Consider the following 20,579-nt stretch of genomic DNA (forward strand, 5'->3'; position numbering starts at 1 on the left):
GGAGCCCTTGAAATAATTTTTTCAGGTCTTCAGGAGCCCAGGGAGTGGAGTTAGCCAGCCCCACTTCCCTGCCACGCCCCCCAAAGTGACATCACCGCCCATGTTGGCAGGCTAGCTGGAGGAGGACTGAGCGCAGGGAGAGCCAGGAGGCGGTTTAAGGCGGGTGTGCAGGCTCCATCCCCATCCAGACAGAGGAACCACAAGAGGACTCACTCACACTAGGACAGGGCCAGGAAGCAGTGGAAGTGGCTGGTTCCCTAGCTTGTGGCCAAGTCCATTAGGGCTGTGGGCCCTCTGGAGGTTCTGCAGACCCCTGGCTGGGAAGCCCTGGTCCATGCGGATATTTCAAAATGATGCTTTGGCCACAGCTGCCACCACAGCACAAGGACCTACATCGTGTTACTGAAGTTAAGCTCGGGCGATCGTTTTGGAGCTGGCTCTGCCTCCCAGGGCAGCCCATTGTGTTGCTACTCCTACCCACTTGGGTCTGAATGCCAAATGTGCCTGCAGGCTCCAAAAGGCTGGGGACCCTTAACCTAACAGGTGGGGAAAGAGGAGTGGCCAAAATATAATAAATAATAACGATACAAATAATAATATGAAGGAGGCGGAAAAGTATTTATTTTTAGCCCGCTGTTCTGAAAAGCTCAGGGTGGGTGTCAACAGTAAAACCAACATACAATTTAAAAAAATGGAAAAGTTACAATAGATACATGGCCCCCTCTGAAGCCCAGCCTGCTACCCTGATGACTGGCCAGCAGCCCATCAGCCAGGTCTGGGCCTCCATCACTGAATCTGTCCTAACACCTCTTTGTGGAGGGATGCTAAATATTTCCCCTGTGAGTAGGCATAAAGATAGGCTTGCAAAGAGAGGGGTGCTGCATGTTCATAGAGCATTCCTGCTGCAACTGCGCGTATTCACAGGCAAGGTATCAGCACGTCAAGCCTTCCAGGGTATCCAGCACATCAAGCCCCCTCCGGTGGCACTGACTTTTCTGGTGGTTCAACATGTGCGGTGAGACACGTAACCCCAGGACCATGTACAGCTGAGAAAGGTGCAAGGTAGGCACCAGAGGCACCAGCATCAAACCTTCCATCGGCAGGCACAAAGACACGGGCTGCAACAGATCTCTGAGCTGAAGCAAGATGAGAGCGTACAACTGGGCCAAGGAGACCACAGCTGGGCCCACACGACAAAGCAGCCACAAATTTCTTCCCTGCCGTCTTCCAGATTCCTAGAAGGGTTCATTTCTTTGTGCCCGGTCCTATCAGGTGCCAGTGCCAGCGATTCTTACCTGCTCCATCTGGAGTGATGGTGCCCAGCTTGACAGCCAACGGATAGCCAGTCTCCCGGTAATGTTCAACTGCATGGTTGTTGCCCCCGCTGCCGTCGAAGTAGCGCCGCCCGCACAAGATGGCGCCGTCAGTCATGTTGAGCCACAAGTTCTCACGCATGTCGCACTTGGTGCACTTCCAGCCACTGGCGGACGAAAAGGAGGGAAGAGGGAGTCAGGGCCTTCCTCCCTGGGTCCTGCTCCATAAAAATCCTTCAGTCAGAGCTACGCTTCTGACAAAATGGACTGTTCAGATTGAGATTAACAATGCTAAGGCTTGAAGGTGCTGCCTGATTTTTATCCTCCAACGACAGCCCAGCAGGTCTGGCGGTAGTGGTGGAGAGTGCATCAAGCTGTAGCTGATTTGTAGTGACTTCACAGGGCAAGGGTCCCCTTGGGAGCCACAGGGCCCTGTAAAGTTCTTTTAGGAAGTGGGTGGAGCTGGGTGGGGCTTTTGATCAGCTTCTGATTGGCTGTGCAGATTTTAAAAGGACACTGCCTCGCAGTTGCCACTGCCACACAAGGATCTTCCCTGTGCCACTGACCATAAGCTGCGGCTGCCCTTGTACAGCTGGCTCCACCCCCGGCAACAGCTCTCTCGCAACAACCATTCTGCCGCTGCACCCACTGGGCCGTGTCCAAAGATGCTGAGAGACTCAAAAAGGTCAGGGGCCATTCCTGGAAGATTTTTAAGGCCAGAGAGGAGCAGAGGAGGTCCAGCCATTGTCTGCCTCTGCGTAGCAACCCTGACCTTCCATGGTGGTCTCCATCCAACGGCTAACCAGGGCTGACCCTGCTTCACCTTCAAGAGCTGACCAGAATTGCCTGGTCTGGGCCAGCCAGGTGGGGGCTGCAACTTGGTTGCCCCTCTGCTATTCCTCCCAGTTGGTACCAAAACAGATGCCTCTGCTGAACAAAACCCATGTCAGTCCAGAGGACCTACTCTTTTATCTGTCCTGAACAGGAGGTGTTGAGGGGGGTGGGGAGATCGCGTTCCCCTCTCAAGGGACCCTGAGCAAAAGAGCTGTCAGAGGATGCACTGCTGTGTGACTCAAGGGGCAGATGGGAGAGGGAGTTCAGCTAGACTCACCAAGGAGGAATACGCACACCGTTCTGGAGCTGCTGGAGGGAGAAAGCATGCCGAGACACACGCCGGACCTCCCCGTCCCAAGCCTGCACTTCCTGCTTCCGGGAGGCGGAGTCTGCTGTCAGGATAGCTTCAATTGCACTGGAAACCTGGAAGAAGGGAAGCAGGGGCAGGAGGGTAGGGGGCAATTTCTACTGTTTCTCCCGCCACCACCCCCTGAAGCATCTTCTGCTAATGTGGGCCTGGAGACAGCCCACACTGTTCTCCTGCCCAAGATCATGCCCACTCCTGCAGTGTAGTTCTGCCATCATTTCAAACCATGGAGGGTCCCATTTTGTAGAGAGGGCCCAAAACTTACCCTGTCCTTGACCATATCTGGAAGACCATCCAAGCCGTCCCGGGGAATATCTAAATACTCTGGTAAAATGACTAATTTGACATGGTCATCGTACTCATACTTCTCCTCGGGGATGTCAAATCCACCTTCGACTCCTGCCAAAGCAAAGGGTAAAGATTGCAGATCAGAGGTGTTCTACCAGGCCTATGGATGAGGCTGGAACTGACACCGTAATTCTGGCCTCCCTGCCCAAAATATCAGCCAAGCTTTCTCTGTACCAGACACCTACCCCACCCCACTGGGAAATTAAGGCGGTTTTAAATTAATCCAATTATACGATGTTTTAAAATGAGTGTTTTAATGTGACAATTCTTATTTATTATTTTATATATGTTCTTACCCAGCCTGTAAGAGAGGAGACCATCTAATCTAAGGTAAGAGAGGAGACCATCTAATCTAGCTGGGAGATGAAGAAATCTAGAAGGGAACAATTTGAAACAAGGGGAGATGCCTAATTTTGCTATTCTAGCTAGCTGTCCCCTTTAATGTCCCTGCAAGATTTTCTGGTCATCTTTCTGCATTCATGTCCATTAGATCTTGTATATTCCAATAGCATTACCCCCCCCCCCCAAACACACACACACACAATTTTTCAGTTCAGCATTTGGCTTGATCCAAAAGGAAATATACAATTTAAATCTACTGCTAACTCCCCTATGCAATGTGTGTGTTCCTCCTCTGCATAACTGACAGACCTATAGGGCTGGCCTCTTACCAATAGCTAGACGGGTAGGTTTCTTTCTAGGGGGATCTCCAGCACTGGAGTTGGCATCTTCTTCTTTCTGTAGCCAAGCCAAAAGGAGTGCGGGTTAGAAAGTGATTGAACATGTAACATTGCAGGGAATTCTGAAGCCAAATGCAGACATTAGAGGGGGGTGTGTGGGACGACTAAAAGGTAAGCTTTCTTACCAAGCTTTCTCAGCATGCTTGCTTTAAGAGCATAAAACACTCAATTTGTAACTGAGCAGATAAAATCTGGCAGTAGCGTTCAGAAAACAGTGGTTTCCAGTGTGAACCGCACTGCTAAGTAGGGGTGAAATATTAGAAGAAGAAGAAGAGTTGGATCTTATATGCCACTTTTCTCCACCCAGAGGAGTCTCAAAGCAGCTTACAGTCGCCTTCCCTTTCCTTTCCCCACAACAGACCCTCTGTGAGGGAGCCCTGATATTACTGAAGAACAGTTGGTTCTTATATAATGCTTTTCCCTCCCCAGAGGAGTCTCAAAGAGGCTTACATTCGCCTTTCCCTTCCTCTCTCCACAATAGATACCCTGTGAGGTGGGTGAGGCTGAGAGAGCCCTGATATCACTGCTCAGTCTGAACAGCTTTATCAGTGCTGTGGTGAGCCCAAGGTCACCCAGCTGGCTTCATGCGGGAATCAAACCCGGCTCGCCAGATTAGAAGTCCACACTCCTAACCACTACACCAAGAAACAGTGGTAACTTCCATTGCTCCACCAAAGATTATTTCCCCAAAAAAGTTTGAGGGAAAAGCGAAGCAACTGGCTATGAAACATTTCCTTTGGAATGATTACAACGCCTTCTAAGATATGGTTTTATTCACTCAAAATGAATGGCATTCAGTTTTTCCAAAGGACATTTGGGGAGCACTAGAAAAATAAATACATGAAATACTAAGCAGAGAAAGGTGCAGAATTTTGCCACCTGAGCTCGCTAATTTTTAATTTCTGCCATTAAGCTGAAGGGAATTAAAGTTGAAAATATTAAGAAACCAAACCTTGCCGTAAATATGAAAAAGCTTATTTATTTGGATTGAAAGGACTCCTCTAATCCTAGCTGCACGTTTCAATGTAGAGTTAGACTTTATACCACACCACAGAACTATTCAATAACATATCATCATGGTACACAAAAGATACCCATTGCAAACAAAAAGTTCAGCCTCACTAATGTATGCTTAAAACTCATTGCATATGTCAGTATGCTCAGGAATTATCCTCCTAGGCCAGGGGTAGTCAACCTGTGGTCCTCCAGATGTTCATGGACTACAATTCCCATGAGCCCCTGCCAGCGTTTGCTGGCAGGGGCTCATGAGAATTGTAGTCCATGAACATCTGGAGGACCACAGGTTGACTACCCCTGGCCTATGCTACAGATTTTCAAACAACCTTTATAGCCTGACATTCTTATTTCTTAAAAACCATTCCTTACCAATTTGCGTGTCCTCTTGAGATGGAGATAGACCCGCTGGCCTGTTTTCTCATAATGTTTGTCCACATACTGTTTCCCAAATCCCAGGAATGTGTTCATGCAAATGTACAAGCCTCCATCGGACTCCTGAGGAACAGAAAGTTCACTTAGTTCGTTCCAGGTATGCCTCTGCCTTTGTCCCCAAGGCAGCTGGCGTCCGTCTCTTCTGTTTTGTCCTCACAACAACCCTGTGAGATAGGCTAGGCTGAGAGAGAGAGAGAGAGCACCTGCTACTTGCTCAAGGTCATTCAGTGCGCATCCGTGGCTGAACGAGGGCCCAAACCCAAGCCTGCCACTCAGTCCCCAGTCCAACCTTCTACCACTACACTGCACTGGCTAGAAAGGGTTCTAACTCAACAGGGAGGATGCCAAGAGAACCACGGAGGTGTGCATGTACTCTAAGCCCTCCCACCGCCAAGATTCAGCCCCAAATTTTGTGCTCCAAATTCTCCAGAGGAATTCAGCCCTAAATTCTCCAGAGGAATTCCACAGTTTGGATAAATTATGCATATTGAATGCATTTGCATGGTATTTTTCATAGTCTAGGAGGGATTTTTCTAACCATGGATCATGATAGCTTTTCCCATCCATACATTCGTTGCCCCACTATTGGACACCTTTACTTTGCAACTGCTCTGACCAGTAGGGATGCGGACTCACCTTTCTAGCACTGGAGAACCCAGGACTCTGTCATGTAGATACAAGATTCTCTTATACCCCTTTTCTCACCCACAACCTTATAATTCTGCTTATGGTACATATCACCCTTGTTCCTCTAAGGCAGTGGTCCCCAACCTTTCTGAAGCTGGGGACCGACAGGGCATCGGGCCGCACCCATGCGGACCGCGCCCCCGCGGGCCACACCCACGCGTCGGGCCGTGCCCGCGGGCCACGCCTGTGCATCGGGCCGCACTCGCGGGCCACGCCCGCACGGGCCACGCACCCTGATTCTCTCTCCCCGCCCTCCCGCAGTAAGAAGCTTCCCAGGCCACAAGCTTGCGGCCTGGGAAGTTTTTCACTGGGGGGGGGGGCTGGGAGAGGGAGCCGCGGCCCGGCGCCATGGCCTTCGCGGCCCAGCACTGGGTCGCGGCCCGCAGGTTGGGGACCACTGCTCTAAGGCTATTTTCATTAACATGCTTTGTACAATGCCCCAAATAGAATACATATGTGTGCATGTATACACACACACGTCTCACATATAGCTGCTGCATGTGCTTTCTGTGCCTCATTTTAGTTGTTTCATATATTGATATTCAGCCTTCTAAGAGGCTCAAGGGAACCTATAGCTAGAATTAAAAGGGACCCAGAGTGCAATTCACATAATCTGATCTGTCCTATAATGAAACCTGACACCCCCTGAAACCAGAGCCTTTCCCATTGTCCATTCCACCCTACAGCTGGGTCCAGCGGTCTGCTGAAACCATGGTCAGTTTACAACAGCTCTCTTCATGTTACCGTGAATGAATGTACTTAGGGATGTTAGTCCCCAAGTGGAACCTGTGGAGCCCCTCGTTTTACCGTTCATCTCCAGGATCCCCTGGAGAAAATGGCTGCTTTGGAGGGGGGATTCCATAGTTTATTAGTCTGAATTTATATGCTGCTTCTCTTGGGGTTAGCAGCTCACGGTGGTATAAATACAATAAAATTTTCAACCAGTTAAAACATTAACTAAGATACATAATACGAACCCATTAACAGTCAGCAGCAACCCCATATTTCTATAGCTCAGATAGTTGATTTACATAGGGGTGCTGCAGTTTTGTGAGGGCAACCCCTAGATGTTCCTGGCCCCACCCAGCCTCAACCATACACCTGAAGGAAGAGCTCCGTCTTACGGGTCATGAGCAACAGAGACATCTCCACTGAGGTCTCTCTCCACACACCCCAGCTCCACCCCCAAAGTCCCAACCCAGAGCCGACAACCCTAATTCCCTGGAGAAAATGGCTGCTTTGGAGGGGGGGGGGAACGACTCCATACTATTATACGCCACTGAGGTCTCTCCCAGCCCCAAAATCCCACCCACTCCCAGCTCCACCTCCCAAAGTCTCCAGGTATTTCCTAACCCAGAGCTGGCAATGCCAGGTACAATCTATGTATCTTGTATCCTTGTTTTAAAAAGTGTGTGCAGTAATTCTCACGTTATACTCAAGGCATACATGGCTGAATGTGATACAAACCCTGCACTTATCAAAGTACTGGTAAGGTAAAGGTATCTCCTGTGCAAACACTGGGTCATGTCTGACCCTTGGGGTGACGCCCTCTAGCGTTTTCATAGCAGACTCAATACGGGGTGGTTTGCCAGTGCCTTCCCCAGTCATTACCGTTTACCCCCCAGTACCCAGTTTCAAATGCAAAGTGAATGCACACTGGTGCTTTCTTTAAAAAATGATCTGCTCATACAGTAGAATGGAACTGCACCTTCTGCCCTTGACTACTGCAACTTGCTCTCCAAAGAGCTAGCCTTGGAGACCAAATGAAAATTCCAACTGTCACAAAATGTTGCAGCAAGTTCACAAGCAGAGATGGGCATAAACAGGTTGACGAACTGAAGTTGGTCACAAATTTTGGGCAGTTTGCAAAGTAATGTTCATGAATGGAAGAACCACCATGGATTTTCACGAATGTTGATGCAGTTCGGGGAGGTTTATGAAGAGCAGAAAGCAAGGGTTGAAATGGCTTGGAGCCATTTCACCCTCTACTTTTTACAGTTTCTCATGAGGAGCAGAAAACAGGGGCTTAATTGGTTTGGAGCCACTTAAACCCCTGCTTTCTGCTCCCTGCAAATAGCCACAGGGAGCAGAAAGTGTGGGTTTAAGCTCTAAATGGGTCACAAACCAATACAAACCAGGTGGGTTCACACACACCAACCTCCTTGTTCATTTGTGTGGAATTGTGGTTCAGCCACAACACGCAAAGATGCGGTTTATTCACAAGTGCTCACCAATTTGCAGTGTTCCACCAGTACAACCACACTGACTACCAGTCTGCCTCACAGAAACTGATGTTTCAGGCCTTTAGGTGCTAGCGACCCTAAAATACCTGCCACCCTTCAGTCCCAACCAATTAAGATCCAGCTTGGCTGCTGGTATCCTCCCCCTTCAACAAGTGAGCTCAATGGGGTTAGAAGGGAGCCTTTCGCCTTGGTGGCTCCTGACCTCTGGCAGAGGCACGGAAACTCAACTAGCTCTGGGTTTGATGGCTGTCAAATGGCCTATAATTATTGCTTCTCTTTCATCTGTTCCAAGTCATTGGGCTCACCCAACCTGCCTTTCCACAGGAGAAAAAGCAAGAAGTGTTCTCCTTTACCTACAGGAAGGCTATGCGGGAGATCATGGGACCTACATGTAGCAAAGCCGTGTGTGTGTGTGTGTGGGGGGGAAGCTATAGCATGGTTGAAGGGGAAAAGAACGGGCTGCATCCAACCCACTGTGATCATTACAGTCCGTTGATAGCTGGGCACGTCACACTCTTTCCGAGCCATTAACTGCTCTCTCTGCCTGATGTTTGGCGTGGAGTATTGGGATGCTTTACAATGAATATTGGTCATGTCGTTTGCATCTGATGGTTCTTAGGCAGAGATCCAGTTTTTAAGAGATACTCGTTTCAAGCTCGCCGCAATTGCTGCCACCAGCGCCCAACACAGACCTGTGCCCCACTCAGAATTACTGACGCCGGACATTCCAGCAGCGTAAGCGACTGCTGTCTCAGCACAACGGATAAGAAGGGTGCAGCATAGCCGGTTATGAGAGCTGGTCAAAAGCCTCGGGAACATTTGGTGGCCCAGACAGGACTCCTCTTTCACTTGCATCGCTCCATTTGGGAAGCTCTCACGCTGGGTGACAGGGTGGAAAGGACAGCAGGGCGGAAACCGGACTGGCACTGGTGGGAAGAATAACATGGGGGAACTGAACAGGAAAAGCCAATCCAAACAAGGAAGGGGACCCTGACGGATGACAGGCAAAAGGCCCATGTAGTCTATAAAGCAGTACCAAATTGTAGTCACTGGGGCAGCCCTTGGAAACTGACCAGCTGGAATAGCCATTCCCTATTCCATCCCAGCAGCTGGTACTCGAATAGCTCAGCGTTGAGCAAGGCTGATCGAGGGCTGAGCTACTCAACGCAGTGTGCAGCCACATAACTCTATTTCCTGTCTCAGTCCTGCCCACAGAATTCTTGGGAGGCAAGAAGTGGCATCTGGCTCAGAAGAGACTATGCCCATGCCCTGCTGGGATCAGGAGGAACAGCACCTAGTGGCTGGTTGTGTCTTGAAAGGAGTGCTGCTTCTGGGGCAGAAAAGCTGGCCCAGACAAAGGAGGCAAGCAGATCGAACAAGGAAGGTGACTTCCAGTTGCCAGGCAGACTCCTTTGGGGAAGGCCAGGTGACGTGAGAATCCTACTCGGCAGGAAGCGTGCGGAGACTTGGAAGCAGAAGCAGGCTCTTTTCCAAGAAAGGAATAAGGTACTATCTTGTTCCAGTTGTAGTGGCTGCCGCTACTGAAACAACATTATTTTAATTTGTATGCCCAATCAGGCCCCCGGTAGCCAATCAAAAGCTCTGCTGGGCCCACTCGCTTTATGAAAACACTTGGCATATGTCAGGAAAGGTGACAGAGGACACTAAGATGCCCACAAGCCATCATGTTGGGGACTCCTGTCTTAAATGTTAACATGATCACTGGATTTTTCTTGATCATAATTTAATTTGACGTGATTACGTTCCACCCTGCATTATGTGCATTTTCGGGCTTCTTACTAAAAAACAAATGAAAACAATTCCCTCCATACCCCTACAAATAAACATGCATACAGAAAAGATTTAGTCACTGTGCCAGACAAGATCTCGAGACTACGAAAGCAAAGGTGGGAATGAGGGATGCAAAACATTAAACAAGGATTCCTTTTCATATTTCGGTGCTTATTTAAAAGTGTTTCCAGGTGGTGGAAACTGGACAGGGTTAACTGCACATTCCAGGCTTATCTGTACCTGCAGGACGTATGCTTTTCAGTGTCGGCTTTATCATTAAGCGTCCGTGTGGAAGACGGGGACTGGAGGGCGTTAACATGTACGTTTCCCTTAACAAAACTCAGTAGCAGAGCTGATCTTACATAAGAGTATGTGGGCAGACTAACTAGACTGTAAGCCTGTTGACAGTTAAACAATAAAATCCTGTTTTATTTGTTGAATAAAACAGGTGGTCTTCAGTGGGAATTTGTCTTTCCCAATATGCCGCCAGAAGAATACTAAGATCATCAACTGCTAATATGCTGATGGTCCCTGGCCCAAAGAGGTACATCTGGCCTCAACCTGGGCCAGGGCTTTTTATTATTATATTTATACTTACATTTTCAGTCCAGGTCCCAGCCTGGTAAAATATGGTACAGTTAAAAAAAAAAAAAAAGGAGTATGCAGTCCTAAGTAATCATCATCAAGATAAAATATGTAGGTAAAAGAAACTGAATAGAAATCAGCCAAAGCACTATGTAGTCTTTGTTAGAAAGACCACACTTTGCTTTGGTTGATCTTCTTTCCCTACTTGTTACCTCTTTTGATGGGTGGAATATGCTGTCTGTGGAGCCCTGGGCCGTGACAGAACTATCAAAGTTCCGCAGGGCCTGTAAAACAGCTCTATTCCACCAGGCACATGGTTGGGGCCAGGACAAACAAATTAAATAATTGGGCCTCCCGCCTCCAGAATACACCCCTTCCAGAGTATATCAGCACAGATGGCTTAAACGCATACAAATAAGAACAAGGTGAAAGAGGTAGAATAGCTGGGGCAGTCAGGGTTATAGTTTTATGACTTGTTTTGTTTCACTGTTTTATCTATGGAGAAGTTTTAAATGCTGTACACCTCCCAGAGCCTATTAGGAAGGGGTAGTTTATAAATCTAATAATAAAAGTGCTACACAATTCCTATTTATCTGGCTCAGCAACCAGCCAAACAGGAGTCAGATCATGGCATTTTTGCATATAATATTTTTTTTATATTATTTTTGGAGTATGACAAGGGCATTGCTACCCACAAAGGGTGTGTGCATGCATGTCAGAGACAGAATTAGGACTGCCTGCCTCAGAATCGTCTGCCATCCCAGAGTAAACAGGTGTGCGGAACCATCACTCGCGCACCCTTCAGATGGAAATAGAGGGAGTTGATGGGCAGCGCCAGTTAGTCAGGCTGCACCATGTGCGCTGTGGCAGTTAAAGGCCTGGCACTTGCCCTGTCCCAAAAGGATTTCGGGATTGGTAGTTCACGAGGGCAAGAGCGGGCGTCTGGCATACAGAAGGGAGACTCCATGTCCCAGCAGCCACCGCGGGAAGCGCCTAGATACTTCCAGAGGCTCCAGCCGTCTTATGAGGCGCGGCCGCTCGGAGACTCCCCCCAGGGCAGCTCAAGCACGGAGGACTACAACGCCCGGGATCCTTCGGCCTCGACTCCGATTAAAACTGCCTTGATAATAAGAAGGAGAAATGGAAGCCGAGAAAACGGCAGCAGGTTTCCCCTCAGTCGAAGCCGGGCCTATCGCAGACCGGTGAAGGAACCCCGTCGAACTACATCCCCCAGCAAGCACAGCCAATTTTCAAATAATATCGACGTGCCTTCCGGGCCTGCTGGGAAGCGTAGTTCTCACAGGGGTTCTGGCGTGTGGGTTTGGATAGCTCACCCGCCCCCAGGAAGAATACAAGTCCCATGATGCCTCGCGCGAACGAAGCGCTTCCCTTCCCCCCGGGCCGGGTGGACTGAGGTGGGGAGTCGGCGGTATCTACGGGGTCCCCTCAGGTGCTCAGCTCTCCGTCAGGGGCGCTTACCGGCGTATCGAAGGAAAAGGCACACTCATCCTTATGGACACGGTCGCCGGCCTTAGGTACTCGGATAGAAGGCAATACAGAGAGCAGCGCTTCGCTCAGCTCCGCCATGACAGCTGCTCTCTCGGATGCCACCCACGGCCCCACCCCTACCAATCAGAGGCCGCCCCTTTGCCAGCCAATGAGGGAAGCACAAAAGAACAGCGCCGCCGTCTAGGCCTTAAACCCCTGAGAGAGGGGAGCTTTGGCTGGTTACGCCCCTTTCTCCTTCCTTACCCTATCAGCATTTTGGCTCCTTGAAAGGACAGACGCCTGACCCAATGAAATCGGTAAACGCCAGCCAGTGGGAATGCTTTTATTCCCAGGCTTTTATTGGCGTTAAGAAGGGCCACGGGTCTTTGTATTGGTCTAAACGAGCCAATAAAGTAGAGGGGAGGCACCCAACGGACTGACAAAACACTAAACCAATAGAAAACCTTAAGTCGTCAGCAGCCTCCGCCTCATTAGACGACTGGGAGGGCCGCGTTTCTGATTGACAGAAAAGCAAACCATTAGAAGACCGCTGTCGAAGAGCGCGTTTTGTTTTCTGCCAATCGCAGGCGGCCCATAGAGGGGGAGGTGATGGTCCAAAACGGACACGGAATGAGGGGCGTGGTAACAGTGAATGGCAGTCATTTGGCCCACTCAGAATCGACACGTGGTGCCTGGAGGCAGGAGGCGGGAGATTTGAATCGCAGCTGGCCTCCCTCCTCCGAGCTCCGTCCTTTATTTTATTCTAGCAGCTGTTGGAGGTAGGTCGGGTGGGTGGCCTGAAATGCCTCCATGGCAGAGCGGGGATTCGAGCTCGGGTCTTCCGAACAGCTGGTCCGACGCCCTCGCCGCTACGCCACGCTGTTGTTAGGTTGGCACAGAGGTAGTAAAGTGGGCGGTGGCCCTGCAGGGCTGGGGCGGCATTCGCCCTCCTATAGTCCCCCTTTAAATGGAAGACTAGCACAGCGCTGCGAAGGGCTAGTCCGGATCCTGGCTCCCTGACGTCCTATTTGCAAGGAGATAGAGGTTGAAGTGGCAGAACAAAGAAGGAGAGTTGGTTTGAGTCTGGGGGCACCTTCAAGACCAACAAAGTTTTATTCGCTGTATATATCAGCTTTTCTGTGCATGCGCACCTCTTTGGATACAATGAAGCAGCATTCCCTGAACAAACATCTTGATGCAGGGGCTTACAATCTGGAGAACTGGGTTGGATTCCCCACTCCTCCACATGGAGCCAGCTGAGTGACCCTGGGCCAGTTCTGTTAGAGCTGCCTCAGCCCCACCTTACCTGCCTTCAGGATGTCTGTTGCCTGGTGGGGGGAAGGAACGCAATCTTAAACAACTTTGAGATTGCTCAAGGTAGAGAAAAGCCAGGTATAACATGGAAAGCCAGCTGTTCTTTGTTAACTCTGGAATTGATATGCTAATTTGCTGCCATTCACAGATCTTAATCCAATCTCAGCTATAATTGCTCAGTTGATGGTGCCTTTTATCACACTGGAGGATTGTGTCACCATCGCACTTTATTCTCCTTTCACTTGGAAATAGAGAAATGATGTTTGGACTGTTTCAATGTAAATTATTACTTTTAAATGTTTGGAATGGTTTTGAATTATTGTAAATGGAAATTGACATAAACCTCAATGAGCCCTGAGGGAAGGGTGGCAAATGAATGAATGAATGAATGAATAAATAAAGCACAAATCTTGACCCCTAGTTAGCCCTTCCTGGCAACTACCCCCCCCCATATGTAAGGAAATTCTGTTCCATTGTATCTGAAGAAGTGTGCTTGCCCATAAAAGCTTATATCTTCAATAAAACTTTGTTGGCTCTCTTTGTAGGGAGTTCTTTTTAACTTGGGTGTGCTTACCAAGTGGGCATAGAAGTAAGATGAAGGAGCCAGCCAGTGAGTCGATTGATCATTTACTGTTTCCATGGTGGAGAAAGACTTGACTTGACCTGTAGAAAGACAGGGGAAGGGGGCTCCAGTGATGTCAGCAGCCATCTGAATTTCTGGGATAGTCTGTGTAACCCCTGGGGAACTCTCGCGGAACCCCAGACTTCCCCTGGCCCCTGATTGGGAAGCCCTAGCCTACATAGAGGAATGTAAACTATGCAAAAGTCAACTGTTTCAGAGGGCTTTTCTGCCCAGAAAAGTATTGCACTGCCCAAAATGGTTCACAAACTGATGGAGAAATGATTAAGGACTGAGGTCTCTACTGCTGTGTGTAGCAGGATCCTGTCTTGGAAGTTCTGTACTAGGGAAGTCGGCAGAAAGAACCAGTACCAGGAGCGCGACTCATTCCGTCCCCAACCTTTCTGAGCCTGTGGGCACATTTGGAATTCTGACGCTGGGTAGTGGGCACAACCATAACATGTCTGCCACAGGAGGCAGAGCCACGCATACACAGTGGACGTCCAAGTGCTGGTGGCATTCTAAAATACACTGTGAAAAAGATAATAAATCCATTGCAGTGGCAGCTGCTGCTGAGACAATATTAAATTAACCTTCTCAGCCAATTGTCTCTGGTAGTAAATCTAAAGCACTACTGGGCAGGGGACCAGTTTGGCCCTGCCCACTTTCTAAAAACATTTGATGGGCGTCAAGTAAGGTCTTGATAGTTGCTGTTGCATCCCCTGGGCACCATGCTGGGGACTCCTGTTGTGTATTTTGAAGTGCCAAATTGGCTGATTTGGAATAATCTGCTTTTGGGTCCTGGTTTCCTTTTCCTGGGACTGTCTGACTGCAGAGTGAGTCTTCTTTCTGCAGATCCCCCACCGGTGGTGGGCTCTGACTCTGAGCGGGTGCTGCGTTCCCTGCCCGCTGGCATGGGGGCTTCCGAGAGCACCCCCGCGACCCCGGCCTCCAAGCCGCTGCTCAACAAGCACCTGGCACACGTCCGCGATCCACGTTCCCCTACGGCTGGGATCCCGAGAACACCCATAGAGGTACTATGGCTCTCCTTCGAGAGGATCTGACCTGTTCAGTGTCATCTCGGGGGTTTTGCTTCTCCACTCATCTCATGCCCCAGTTTTGGTCCCTTGGGTTCACTGGTTAGCCTTGCTCTCTTTTCTTTTGTCCTCAGGTAGAGAGCTCCCCACAAGGCAGTCCCCCACCGGATTCCAAGGAAGAGGGATCGGGAGGCGATGACAAGAATCCAAACTTGGACCCCCGTTCGCCAACGCCTGGCATCTCACGCACGCCCATGAAAGCTGTGGTGGCAGGTAAGTGAGGAAAGGAACGACTTCTCTATAGAGGAAGGGATTAAAATGTGGACTTCCCTGCCGGAGGGTGTAGCAATGCCCGCAGTTAGTGACTTTAAAGTTGGATTAGACCCAGGTATGAAAGACAGGTCTAGGAGTGGCCACTAACCATGGGGACTAAAGGGAAACGTCACATTCCGAAGCAGTCAACCTCTTGATATCAGCACCAGGAGGCAATAGACTCGAGGCATCGTCTCCCAAGCGCTTGGACTCTTCTGTTCTCCCTCCAGTGTTTCCCTGCCTTTTAAATGCTTTTGAAATGCTCTTCATCCCGGGACCGTGGCCCCAGCCCTCAGTGTCTCAGTTGAATGTGCAGATGCCTTCCCATGCCCTGGCTGGGTGCTGCTTTTGTGTTTTGGGTTGCGGAGTGCGGGCATTTCTGGCCTCGACCCAAGGGGTTGCCTTGAGCATCAGCCTGTTTCAAAAGAAATACGGATCGCAGTGTAGTAAGCCTCCAAAATATAAACACGCTACATAAAGGCTGGGTTCAAATGAGTAGCCGTGTTGGTCTGAAGTAGCACAATAAAATCAGAGTCCAGTAGCAACTTTAAGACCAACAAAGATTTATTCAAGGTTTGAGGGGTTTGATTGGCTGGTTTGGCAGGGAGTTATCATGTGGCTGTGTTTGGATGCTGTGACACAGTTTAATAACGTAACAGGATTAACTTTTGCTTATATGTTCCTACTGTTATGATGGTCAGTTCTTAGTCTGATGAAGAGTGCTTGCACTCGAAAGCTCACGCCTTGAATAAATCTTTATTGGTCTTAAAGGTCTTAAATGGGTTTTAAATCTTTATTGGTCTTAAAACCACTGGACTCTGGTTTTATTGTACATAAAGGCTGGTAAAGGAAGTAACGCAGATCTGAATGAAAACAGTGTCTGAATTTAGAGAACTCGCTCGAAGGTATACTGTACTTTGCAAGTTTTTCCTGAAAGATAGAAGATACATATTGTCTTTGCAGTACTTTAATGTGCTGGCCAAAAAGGGAGTTGCTCCCACTGAAATTTCAGAAATATGAATTGAAGGACTTTGAGAAGCCTTGCCAAAGATGTCCATGAGGACAAGACAAGTAGTTTAAATCCAGACACCAGCTGTTTTTTCCCAAGCTTTCTACTGCTTCTGAACTTCAAGCAACTTGGATATTCTACTGCTCTCTAACCTTCATGGTTTACAGCATAAGGTTTTGCATCCCGAGGCATTGAGACAGAGATCGGGTTTTGTGGCTTAATCTGTTGCCAGCTGATCTATAATATATGGAAATATGTCTTTATATATAGTAATACAACAATATTAAGGTGCCGTAGAGTGACAGTCTACACCTAGTGCAGGGGTGACCAAACTGTGGCTCTCCAGACAATATTTTAAGTAAGATCTGCACTACTTCTTTTCCACTTCTTTTCACAGTGTGTCTGTATTTTGAATTTCAGTCTGCCAAGTTCCTCCACTGGGTCTGAGAGAAAGGAAGGGGAGGGGGGTCCCAATACAAATCTTCTTCATGTTTCAAGGTCGCTTCCAAAGTCCTGCCACTCACATCCCTCTGAACACTCCAGAAAGTCCCTGAGGCATGCAGCATCGTGTCTGAGTTAAAAAGCAGCAGCCTCTAAACTGGAGAACCGGGTTTGATTCCCCACTCCTCCATATGCAGCCAGCTGGGCAGTCTTAGAATTGTTCTTGCAGGGCAATTCTCACAGAGCTCTCTCAGCCACCCCTATCTCACAGGGTGACTGTCGTGGGAAGAAAAAGGGAAAGGTTTTTGTCAGCTGCTTGAGGGCTCCTTTGGGTAGTAAAAAGCAGGGTATAATAATCCCAGCTTTTTCTGTTGCTGCCGGGTGATGGAACCTAGTGCTGAATGCTGTGCTTGTCAGAGGCCCTCCCTATTTAGATCTTGCCCATTCCCCTGGATTGGATCTCCCACTGACCCTCTGCTCTGTCTCTCGCCTCTCTCAGACACCATCAACAACCTAGTGAAGCAGCTCAGTGAAGCCTTTGCAGCAACGGCAGCTGAAGAGGGACTGTTCTCTGAAGAGCCCTCCCCACAGGGCCAGAAGCATGACAGGGGGGACTCTGTTGCCCGGGTTTCAAAGGAAGAGGCTTCCTCGGGCGAAGCGTCCCAGAAAGAAGGGGAGAGGAGGGAGCAGCTGGCTGAGAATTCTCCTGTTGTAGCTGCCCCAAGAGCAGCGGCAACCTCCGCGGATAACCTTCGGCCTGCAGGTGAGACGGAACTGTCCTAGTCAAAGATGTGTGGCAGCTTGGAGTTGTGGTTAAGAGCAGTGACCTCTAATCTGGAGAGCCGGGTTTGATTCCTGACTCCTCCAAAGGCAGTCATCGGGGTGACCTTGAGCCGGTCACAGTCCTGTTAGAGCTGTTCCCACAGATCAGTTCTGTCAGAGCTCTCTCAGCCCCACCTCCCTCACAGGGTGTCTGCGGTGGGGAGAAGGGAAGGTGATTGTAAGCCACTTTGAGACTTCTTCAGGTAATGAAAAGCGGGATATAAAACCCAACTCTTCTTCAGCGGTCCCTCAGATCCCTCAACTCAGCTGCTGTGGGAAGGGAAGAACATGGGGGAGTATTCAGATAGGGCTGCCTAATGTCCCCTATGGGCAAGAATCTGTAGAGCCTTGTGTTGGATCCAGACCCAAATGGGCCATTGTAGCCAATTCTCCCTTCTGCATGCAGAGCATACTGTCTAGAGCAGGGGTAGTCAAACTGCGGCCCTCCAGATGTCCATGGACTACAATTCCCAGGAGCCCCCTGCCAGCATTCGCTGGCAGGGGGTCCTGGGATTTGTAGTCCATGGACATCTGGAGGGCCGCAGTTTGACTACCCCTGGTCTAGAGCCTGTTCTCGGTGTCGGCATTCATGGCAAATAGTATTTGCCGAATGGCCCTGACTGGATAGCTCAGGCAAACCCAATCTCATCAGTTTTAGGAAGCTAAGCAGGGCCGACCCTGGCTAATATTAGACTGGGAGTCCCCCAAGGATTTGGGTGGTAGTTCCGCCAAGGACCACTAGGGGGCCTCATGACACAGAGGTGGGCAAGGGCAAAGCCACCTCTGAAGGTCCCTTAGGAGAAGTAAATGATTATTTGTTGAATGGCTGCAAGCAAGTCCAAGCCACGCACACCTTTGCAGCCACAGAGGAAAGGGACCCTTCTCTAGGTGGAGAAGGAATGCACTGCGCATCGCCTGTCAGAACAAAACGTGTCCATGTGTGAAGGCTGGTTTAGCCAGAGCCAAAGGCAGGGATGTGCAAGTGATGCTCTTGACCTTCCCTTGGAAGAGTGGGGAGAGACGGGGCCTCTCCCACCAGGGCTAATCCAGCATCTGCCTCTTTCTTTCCCAGGGAGCAAGCCGGTAAGACGCAAGCCCAGCAGCAAAATGCTGGCTCTTGCCCCAGGCTCTGGGCGGTCTCCTCTCAGTGTCCTGCAGGATGACAACTCCCCCAGTTCCTTGGCTTCTCAGGTGAGTCATTGGGGAGGGAGGAGGTGGCAAGGGGAAGGGGTCATCTGTGAGGCCAGGGGTTTTACCCTCCTCCTGCTTTGTGTTCTGGACTCCTGGCTTTTCCCGCTGCGGTGTTAGATTCTTTTGGAGCATAGGCCAGGGTTGGCTGAAGTGTGGCTCTCCTGGTGTCCGTGGGCTACAGTGACCATGAGCCCCTGCCAGTATAAATAAAGAAATTGTAAATAAAGAATCGTCTTTAAATACCTCCGTGTGCTCCTGTGGAGCAATGAAGTTGAAATCGACTTCACCCGAGGTCGTTGGAGAGATTCTTTACTTGCAGTTCCCTTATCTACTTGTTCATTACAAAGAAGACCATTCTTCAGAGAAAGTTGTGTTTCATGATTTGTCACCTTAGAGCAGGTTTTCTCAGCCGGGGGGTTAATTAATTTTTTGTCTATTTTTTAAAATTTGTCAAACGTTTATCAGGTGATAGGACCATATACTGTCATGTTGACTGCTCCCTCCCCTCCCAAACTGGCCAGTGATGGGCCTGGAGGGGGTGGGAAGGGGAGGGGCCCCGAGTGGGCGTGTCCACAGCTGTGCTTCCCAACCCGATTCTGCACAATTGCACCACTTTTGGGGTTCTCGAATCCTGAAGAATCTTTCTGGGGCTTCTCAATGGTAAAAAAGCTGAGAAAGGCTGTCTTATGCGATCAAGAAGGTGATTTCTTTTGTGGGAAAATGAATGAATAATGATTCTTATATATATTTTTTGGCTCAAACACTTTTTGCCTGTTTTTCTCTCCCTCCAGTCAAACAGGCCCGTCTGCCTGGGGGCCAACAGACCTGCAGGGTGAGAGTGGTCTGCACCATTTCAGTCCACCGGAGGGGGGGTGTTACATTTTTGAACTCCCCCCCTCCCTCCAAACACACATTCATTTCCTGTAAAAAAACACTAGACAAAAACTTGGTGCTAGAACTTGTTTCCCTGATGTGCTAATCTCTTTCCCAGGTCATTTCCCCTCCAGGTGAGAGTGTTATATTACTCTTCCACAGGAGGAGAAAGCAGTTAGGGGAGAGGAGCTTGTCTTTCTTCCCTGCTACAGCCTGGCCAGAAATCTTTGTTGCTTGATTCAAATGTTATTGATCCTCGCCTTCCGCTTACTGAACGCTCGATCCCCTCAGTCAGCCAGTCAATTCTGCATTGAGCCAAGGGCTACGGCAAGGGTTTATAAAAAATACGCACAGATAATTTTACCTTCACGTATCGTACTTATTTCCCTCCCCAAGTTATTCTCTTGGCCTCGACCAAAGCCAGGGCTTTTTCAGCCCTCATTTGTTTTTTCCAGAGTAAGAGGCACCCATCTGTGGCAGACAGCCAAGGAGAGCGCAAAGAAGGAGTGTTGCCCCCAGGCCGGACCATCAAAGCGAGCAGCTGTGGCCGAGGGTATTCCATGAACAAGGAGAATCAGCAGTGTCGCTTGGTGGAAAATTAGCTGTCTTCCAACCCTTCCCGGGCGTCTTGGCCACTGACAACAGCCCTTCCAGAGCGGAAGGAGCTGGAGATGACGGGGCTTTGTACAGACTCTTTCCACTTGCTTTGTTGACTTCCGGCAAAGGAAGGAGTGGCTGTTTTCTATGTTTCTTGCATTGTTTCTTATATGTGCATTTCTTGTACAGGCCTCTCTTCTGAAATGTCCCCCCCGCTTTTCCGTTTTTTGCCACCTTGTTTTCTTGCATGCCGAAAATAAATTTCACTCTGAAGTGAGGAAATCACTGTCTATAGTATTTTGCTGCCTTCCGCTGGTTGGAGAACTGATTGTGGGAACAATTCTTGGAGCACGCACAGTTATTGCTGTATGAAGCCAAGGAGCTGCTTTCTACTGACTTTGACCAGTCTTTCAAGGTCGTTATTTTTGACTCCCGGAATCCTGGAGAACAGATCTGTCGATGGCTATTAGCCATAATGGCTGAGTGGAACCTCCCTGTACAGGGAGAGTATACCTGAGT

The 20,579-nt window shown here is 49.3% G+C and overlaps 2 protein-coding genes across 4 annotated transcripts in view; one reads left to right on the forward strand and one right to left on the reverse strand.

Moving 5' to 3' along the window:
- USP5 (ubiquitin specific peptidase 5) overlaps nt 1-12,232 on the reverse strand; it is a 28,011-nt gene extending 15,779 nt beyond the window's left edge. For 2 of the 3 annotated variants that reach the window (XM_077345767.1, XM_077345765.1), the window contains exons 1-6: nt 11,837-12,026; nt 4,989-5,114; nt 3,534-3,600; nt 2,780-2,913; nt 2,425-2,570; nt 1,296-1,480 (exon numbers count right to left, since the gene is read on the reverse strand). In XM_077345767.1, the coding sequence (XP_077201882.1) occupies nt 1,296-1,480; nt 2,425-2,570; nt 2,780-2,913; nt 3,534-3,600; nt 4,989-5,114; nt 11,837-11,944 (766 nt within the window). In that variant the 5' untranslated portion in view covers nt 11,945-12,026. Of the gene's footprint in view, nt 1-1,295; nt 1,481-2,424; nt 2,571-2,779; nt 2,914-3,533; nt 3,601-4,988; nt 5,115-11,836; nt 12,027-12,109 lie in introns of those variants that run through there. The other variant, XM_077345768.1, reaches the window with a different exon arrangement.
- A 235-nt stretch (nt 12,233-12,467) lies between these two features.
- CDCA3 (cell division cycle associated 3) lies at nt 12,468-20,342 on the forward strand. The gene is made up of 6 exons (XM_077345770.1): nt 12,468-12,624; nt 14,634-14,812; nt 14,950-15,088; nt 17,077-17,340; nt 18,472-18,590; nt 19,919-20,342. The coding sequence occupies exons 2-6, from the start codon at nt 14,693-14,695 to the stop codon at nt 20,063-20,065; spliced, it is 789 nt and encodes a 262-aa protein (XP_077201885.1). The 5' UTR covers nt 12,468-12,624; nt 14,634-14,692; the 3' UTR covers nt 20,066-20,342.
- The last annotated feature ends 237 nt before the right edge of the window (nt 20,343-20,579 follow it).

Source organism: Paroedura picta, chromosome 7, assembly GCF_049243985.1.
Source record: "Paroedura picta isolate Pp20150507F chromosome 7, Ppicta_v3.0, whole genome shotgun sequence".
In the NCBI taxonomy this organism is placed as follows: domain Eukaryota; kingdom Metazoa; phylum Chordata; class Lepidosauria; order Squamata; family Gekkonidae; genus Paroedura; species Paroedura picta.